This window comes from Bidens hawaiensis, unplaced genomic scaffold (genome assembly GCF_021521415.1).
Source record: "Bidens hawaiensis isolate Kalapana, Puna unplaced genomic scaffold, B.hawaiensis_p1.1 tig00002631_1, whole genome shotgun sequence".
NCBI classification, from domain to species: domain Eukaryota; kingdom Viridiplantae; phylum Streptophyta; class Magnoliopsida; order Asterales; family Asteraceae; genus Bidens; species Bidens hawaiensis.
In genome coordinates this window covers 283,196-291,530 of record NW_027491143.1, presented here as the reverse complement: position 1 = coordinate 291,530, position 8,335 = coordinate 283,196, and the positions used below count along the sequence as shown (strand labels likewise).

At 36.5% G+C, this 8,335-nt stretch overlaps 1 protein-coding gene across 1 annotated transcript; it reads left to right on the top strand.

The window, feature by feature from the left end:
• The first annotated feature begins 573 nt into the window (after nt 1-573).
• Nucleotides 574-5,167, top strand: LOC143620639 (pectinesterase 2-like). The gene is made up of 2 exons (XM_077092283.1): nt 574-955; nt 4,470-5,167. The coding sequence occupies exons 1-2, from the start codon at nt 574-576 to the stop codon at nt 5,165-5,167; spliced, it is 1,080 nt and encodes a 359-aa protein (XP_076948398.1).
• Nucleotides 5,168-8,335: the final 3,168 nt, after the last annotated feature.

The following is an 8,335-nucleotide window of genomic DNA, read 5'->3' as shown; positions in this document are numbered from 1 at the left end:
GGGCGAAACCACCACCACCACCACCACCGGTAGCATAGATTGGTGGTGCACTCAGACCCCACACTATCAAACATGCAATCACTACATTGCAACGAGTAACACCTCCACCACCATATCCATAAATCAGTTCCTAGATATGACTGTGCAAGCAGCCACAAACGAAGCACGTGACGTCCTTAAGCAAGCACAAGGTATCGACTACCCAAACGATCCAGAAAAAAGCTTATGGCGTACATGCATTGACTACTTTGATGAGACCGTGTTCACATTGAGCATGATCCTTGACCACACCTACGAAGTACCCAGTGGCGTAGCCAGAAATTTTTTCCTACGGGTTCGAAAATTTTTGAGGGACAAAAGACCGACTGTTTACCACTTATATTTGGGTTTTCTACGGGTTCGATGTTGAAATTTCTACGGGTTCGATGTCAAAATGCACTAATATATAACATTAAAAAGAAATTTTGTACGGGTTCGGCCGAACCCATTCCCCTAAGGCTGGCTACGCCCCTGGAAGTACCTAGCCCAGAGGACATCCACACATGGCTAAGTGCTAGTTTAACCTACATCGACATGTGCGAGAAAGAGTTTGAGACCGCTAATATAACAAATGAGAAGTTAGCAGAAATATCTACCAATTTAATCGAGCTACTACTCAACTCACTATCAATTAGTGTTGTTATCACGGGTAGTACTAATCCACCATCGTTGCACGGATGGAACTTTAAAGACAAACACAAGTTGTCAAAATTCCCGATTAATAAACAACCAAACATTGTGGTGGCTAAAGATGGCTCAGGAAATTTTACTACGGTTCAAGAAGCTGTAAACTCTGCTGGACAAGACCACATATGGGGTCAGAGGTATATGATTTATGTGAAAACCGGGGTCTACGAAGAACAAGTCGTTATTTCAAATGATGTTAAGTTTATTACTATGTATGGTGACGGAATAGGTAACACGATCATTACATATAACAAGCATTCCGGTGGTGACAATGGGACTACTAAGGTGTGGGACTTGAAGGACTCAGCCACATTTCATAAGTACATAGTCATCTGATTAAAATATAACTTAAGTCATTGTTCTTTTAATAGATATTCACTTATTTAAATTTATTCTAATTAAAAAAATAAAACTTGATAAAAGGAAAAAAAGACTGTTTGTTTAGCTGAAAGTAATGGAATAAAGAGGGAATGAATTGAGAGAAAGAATGGAATGAACAAGAGAATGAAATAAATCATTACCATTCCTTTGTCTTGTTTCTATAGGAATGAAATGAATAATTACTTTATGTTTTTTGGTATAAAAAAATTGTAGGAATGAAATATAAATAATAAAAATATTCCTATCCCAAAATATAAATATTTTTACAAAACTAAAAATAATAAATGAAATGGCGACGATGTGGCAGCTCCGGCGACTAAAATGGTGGTGGTGGTGGTGGCGGTTAGGGGGGTGGTTGTGGTGGTGGGGTGGCGGTGGTAGCATTGGTAGTGATGGCGATGGTAGGGTGGCGGCGACGGTGGTGGTGGTTAGGCAGGGACAGTGATGGTGGCGGTTATGGTCAGGCGGCGGTGGTAGCGTTGGTTGTAAGGTGGTGGCGGTGGTGGTGGTGGAGACGATGATGGTGACAGTCGGGTGGTGTTGGTGGTGGTAGTTGTGACATTCGTCAAATTTGAGTCTCGAGTATATATTCGTTTTGTAAATTTTATTTTATAAAACCGATCCAACATTTTTAGAACCTTATTTAATTATCATATAATATTATTATATACCTCGATCATAAATAAATCGATGTTTGTCACACTATAGAATCGTTAAGAAAAACATAAAGGGTTTAAAATGATTTTCGTAAACTCGTTACAAGCTTTGGAAACCTTTAAACTTGTACTAAATCATTATTAGAACTTGAGGGGCCAAAATGTAACTTTTATACACCATCCATTTAAATAGAATAAACCCTAACCCTAAACATAAACCCCCATCTCTTTCTCTTTACTCCGGCCGCCGCCGCCGCCTCCGGCGAGCACCACCACCGCCGCCGCCTTCGGCGAGCACCACCATTCTGGCCACCACCTCCAACACACACTCACACAACAACACAGCCGTCACCACCCACCCCCTGCCGTTTTCCGGCGAGCCCGGATTTCCGGCGGGCTCCCGACGCCAGCTCCGGCCCGTTTTCCGGCAAGACCACCCACCACCTCCAGCCGCACCACCAACACTCTCCCATCTCTCGTCTCTCGGCTTTTTCAGCTCATTCCCTTTCCCTCGTTTTTCCGGAAACAGTTTCGGTGGCTGCAGGCTACAGCGCTGGTTCAGGGCGGTAACTCTCAGCGACGCGGTCACGTGGATATATTATTTGCTTGATTTCGAGTTCGTATGACCAAGTTATGAGCAAAACAAGAAAGGGTTCGTATTCCGGCTGTCGGGTCAGTTTTCCTGCTGACTGTTTGGTTTTCCGGCGACGGTGAAGGTGTTTTCCGGTGATGAAAACAGGTACAGATAGTGGAGTTCAATGAGACGGTCGCGTGGATATCTTATTTGCCTAAATCAGAGTTCGTTTGTTATGGTTTCGAGCTATTCGACTATTTTTTTTTGTAAGTATTTTAAAGGTTATAAAACTTATAAAAATTAATATTAAATATAAATAAACTTTTTCGTATTAAAACCGAACACCGTTATAACTTGTTTTCTCGGCTCGACTCGTTAAGCTAATTTAATCTCTATATATATATATATATGTATGTATGTATGTATATATCGTAAATATATAAATAACGAACATAACTTATTTAAACACCCGACACCATCTTTTGGGTAAAGTTGTTTACATAAAAGATGTACATTTTTCACATGATAAACGTAAGCCTTAAATCAAAATCTGTTAATTTGGAGCTTTCGGTGGTCAAATCGATCCCGGCCCGTTAAGGGGCATTTTAGTCAATTTTGGAATAATTCGAATACTCTATCCTCTGGTTAGAACTAGCTTTCGGACCAGAAGACTTTTATGTTCGTCATAATATCTTGAGTGTAGTGGTCAGAACCGGACTCCAGACTCGCAGTTCGGATTCTGAACAGTACCAGCTCGCTTAAATATTGTTTATTTCATAGCTCAAGTTCTAGACATCCGTTAGACCTGTTTCCAGCGGCTACGTTCTCGTTTTTAATTGTATATTATTCCCTCAAAGTTTCAGGTTTATTTATTTTCTGACCAGTCAGCTCGCTTAACCACATCCTTAAATTTCTCGTTAACTTTATTATTTCAAGGTGAGTACTTTCATACCCCTTTTTCCATCTTTCGTTTTGGGGTGACATTTCATACTTATCAAACTAAATGCTTTATTTACTTGAGTCTTAAACCCACAAACGTGATTGTATACCTGACTTGAATAATTGCTCGATTTGGTGTTCTATGCTTATTTGCCTATGTGTTTATAGCTTTTGGATGGTGGAACTATAAATCCTATACCATTTGGCAATGACAAGGTGTCGTTAACGTAATGCAATTAACGATAACTATAAAATCCTAGACTACTTGGCAACCCCTTGTAGCTAGGTGGTGCTAATGTAAGCTTATTAGAAATTGTCAATAAAATCCTAGACTAATTGCCAATAGCTAGGTGTCGCTAACTTGTTTAGTGATAACTATTTTATCCATGTTTATAGCTCTTATTTATTGTTTTGTATACTAGTTTTGTGGCTTTTCATACTATATACTATTGTTGCTCAAACTTATGAATTGCTCACCAACCTTTGTGTTGACAAACTTTATTTTATGAAATGTTACAGGTTAGACTATTGTTGACTCGAGGACTTGACGAAAACGTTACCAAGACTATTAGGATATTAGTAAAACGAACAATATATTTGCTACTTGTATTTAACTTGGTTGTGTGAATGAGATGTGTTGTTTATTGATTTGTTGAACTAAAACGAGTTGAATAAATATTGTCACTTTAAATAGTGTCTTGTGTATTTGTTCAATCACGTTGCACCCCGGCATGTTCCGCCGCCTTTGGTTGGGGTGTGACAGTAGTGGTGGTGGTTGTTAGGTGGTGGCGGTGTTGAGAAAGTAGGGTGATGGAGGAATGAAATGAAAAAAAAAAGAAATAGGATAGGAAGGAATGGTTTTGATGGAATGGGATTCCATGTGTAATGGATGATTCTATTCCATTGAGTAACCAAACACCATATTCTTTATTCCCACGTAATGTATCATTTCATTCCATTAGTTGTTGAAAGGTAAGCTATTATTATTTCTGTACTTTAGTTATTTATTTTTGAACACAAATAAGTAAATATTCAAAGAATTTCATTTCATTTTATTTTATTTTATTTATTTCCTTCAATACATTTATAAATTAAAGTACAAATTTTTTTGTTAGGCTATAACTTTAACTTCAATAGTTTTGTATTTGTCTTAAACAAGTGATATTACTAAATATGGTCTATTTGTGTTGCAGAGGTTTGGGGTCGTAGATTTATTGCTAAGGGACTGACGTTTCAAAACACAGCGGGAGCAAAAGCTGGGCAAGCGGTGGCGTTCCTCTTTGGCTCCGACACATCAGCCCTCTACCATTGCAGCTTTGAGGGCTACCAAGATACACTTTTTGCGTTTCATTCTAGACAATTTTACAAAGAATGTCAGATTTTTGGAACTGTGGATTTCATTTTTGGCACGAGTCAGGCTGTTTTCCAAGATTGTGATATCTTCCTTAGAAAACCACATCCTGGAGGAGGGTTGGCTGTGACGGCTAATGGCCGCAAGCATCTTAATCAAAGCGGTGGATATTCGCTACAAGGGTGCAAAATATGCGCCGGAGATGATCTTAAACCCACTATAGGAGAATACAAAAAAGCTTTTCTAGGAAGACCATGGTTTTCGCGCACTCAAACAGTGTTTATGCAATCTTTTCTTGATGACTTGGTGGATCCAGCAGGATGGGTTGATAGTTGGGGTTACAACAAAACTACTTATTATGGGGAGTATGGAAATTTTGGACCAGGGTCACCTACTGATCAAAGGGTCAAATGGCAAGGTTATCATGTTATAACTGATCCAAATATCGCGCAACAATTCACCGTTGTTGAGTTCATTGCCGGAAATGATTGGCTTCCTAAATCCAATGTGCCTTTTGTACCCGGGCTTGAAAATCAGTAAAGGATTGCAAACACATCTTAATATTATCATCTTCTTCACCACCACCACTACTACCACCACCACCACCATATATAATAATAGGAAGCTTGAAGAGAATTGAACACTAGTTTTTAAACAAGCAGGAATAGTAATTAGATGAATGAATATATAATTATATATTTATATCAGTTATCTAAGCACCCACATTAACATACATAAAAACTTATAAAAATTAACTGGTACATCATACGTTAAAGTAATAAGCATAACTAATACACAATTTTTAAAAGCATATTTACCCAAAAGTCTCAAACTTTTAATTGCATTCTTCCTCATTTTGATTAAATTCAACATATGACAAGATTGCCCTCAAAGAGGATTATAAAATTAATTTGGCTTAAATCTGATTCAAAAAGTTATTAAAAAGTAATAAAAAAAACCTTTAATGAACAAGCATAAACAAATTTAAACATACGTAAACGAAGGTAAATGAAAACAACATCGAACATTCACAAATGGTTGAAAGAACATGACCTATGTTCGTGTTCATTCATTTTATTAATTGAATGAAATTTCTTGTCGATGTTTATTTATTTATTAAACGGACGTACATAAATGAACAATACGTTAGCCGAACGTTCGGTTGTTTTACAGGCCTAGGCCCACAGATATATGTTATATGTATACGGTATAGCCACAGGTTTATTAAAACTACTGATTTGATATTAGCTAAGAGTATTGCATTTCATTATAAATTATAAAAGCAAATGTGAGTGTAATAAGCAAAAGATATAAAAGTCAAAACGCTGTTTGTCATTAATGACTTTATAATGCTATTCTATAAATAGGTTTCAAGAAATACACAAATCAAACAATTTAAACACACACAACCATGAACATGAAGCTAGTTATTACTCTATGCTTCATCATTACATTAATCTTCTCTTGCTCGTCCAAAACCACCACCACCACCACCACCACCACCGGTACCATAGACAGGTGGTGCACTCAAACCCCACACTACCAAACATGCCATCACTTCGTTACCGAGAGAAACACCTCCACCGCTGCCATATCTATAAACGAGTTCCTAGATATGACTGTGCAAGCAGACATAGACGAAGCACGCGCTGTCCTAAAACGAGCCCAAGTTATCGAGGCCAACTACCCAAAGGATCCGGAAAAGAGCTTATGGCACAGTTGCGTTGACTATTTTAATGGAGTCGTGTTCACATTGAATGAGATCCTTGACTACGAGTACGAAGTACCTAGTCCAGATGACATCAACAAATGGATTAGTGATAGTTCAACAAATGTTAACATGTGTGAGAAAGAGTATGAGACCGCCAATATAACCATGCCACAGGTTATATCTACCAATTTAACCGAACTGCTACTTAACTCATTAGCTATTAGTGTTGTTACCGTGGGTGGTGATCCGCCATAGTCATTTTAATATGCATTATAATTATAATAATATAGGATTTCTTTTTCTTTTCTTCTTTTTTTTTTATATATATATTTTGAAATTAGTTTTTGGAGTTGAAACTAAAGAATATTACAATAAATTAAGATGGTGTGGTGTGGTGTGGTGGTAAGGTCGTGACATTGCATCCTGTATGTAAGACACGGGTTCGATCCTTTCTTTATCCGTTTGTTGGTTCTTTTTCTGAAAGATAGAAATGATTTCTATGTTTATAAATTTGAAACTGTTTCTGAGTATCAAAAGGTAAGGTAGTGTGGTGGTAAAGATACAATTCTGTTATTTTTTTTCTTTTCTTTATTTTCTAAAAATAGAGTTGTTAAAAGAACATAAATCTTGAAGCTCAAAAGCAAATGTTGATGCAGTACAAGATATAAAAGTGAAAATGCCATTGCCATTAAAAACACCACCTTTTTACCTTTGTAGTGTTATAAATAACTTAAATTTATAATATATAATAAATTGAAACTTGATAAAAGACAAGGTTTGTTACAATCTATATTAAGTTCCACTAATAGTTGAAAAGTAAGCTATTATTATTTGTGTACACGTTACCGTACCAACTTTGGTTATTTATTCTTAAAACACATTTCAAAGTATTTTATTTTATTCAGATTATTCTTTATTATATTTTATAACTTCAATAGTTTTGTTACTTTTGTATTTCTCAATAGTTCACTAGTTGAACTATTGAATCAAATGGGTTTATTTCATCTTACTGTTATGTCTTTAGACGAGTGTTCACGAACATTGACTTTTGGTGAGGGGTTTCCCTAGTTTGGAATTCGAGTGTATCTCGATATGGTGAATTTAGTCAGTAGCCTATTTGAAAAATTCGTTGGTCGTTAAAAAAAAATATTAATTGCTAAACCGAATATGGTTTATTTGTGTTGTAGAAGTTTGGGGTAGATTATTTATCTCTTTCTATTTGATTGTGATATCGTCCTTAGGAGACCACTTCCTGAAAGAGGGTTAGTTGTGACGGCTAGTGGCTGCCAATATCTTCATGCAAGCGACCCACCCAACAGGATGGGTTAATTATTGGGGTTACAACGAAACTGCGTATTGTGGGTAGTAGGGGTGAGCAACATAACCAGCATAGTCGTTAATCAAATCATAATCGCCATAAGAACCAATTTTAACCGATAACTGACATAACCGATGGATCGATTTAATGAATTTTTGAAAACCGCAAAATACGGGTCGGGTTTGGTTAAAGGTAATTCCAAACCCGCCATAACAGAACCGACTCATTTATTTAACTAACAATATGTTCAGGATTAACTTTCACCAAACATATTGTGGAGTTACACTATTTTGATATTTTCGGTTCAATGTTTGTAATCGAATTCACTTGAATTTCATTGTTAGATTATATATTGCCATTTTTTTTAAAATATTTGCTATTGATATTATTAATTATATATTTTATTGGATTATGTAATGTAGTGTCTTATAATAATACTAAACTTTCAGGCCCAATTACATTGTTTTGGTTACGGTTAACCGACTCATAACCGACTCAATATAACCATCAAAACTGATGAACTGAAACCGCTATAACGGATTGGTTATGGTTATGGTTATCCGTTAACCGGCATATTGGTTATGGTTATGAATTTGATCCAAAACCGTCTCAAACCGACTCGTTATGACCATAAAAAATGATCGTTGTTGTTATTATTATTATTATTATTAACACTATA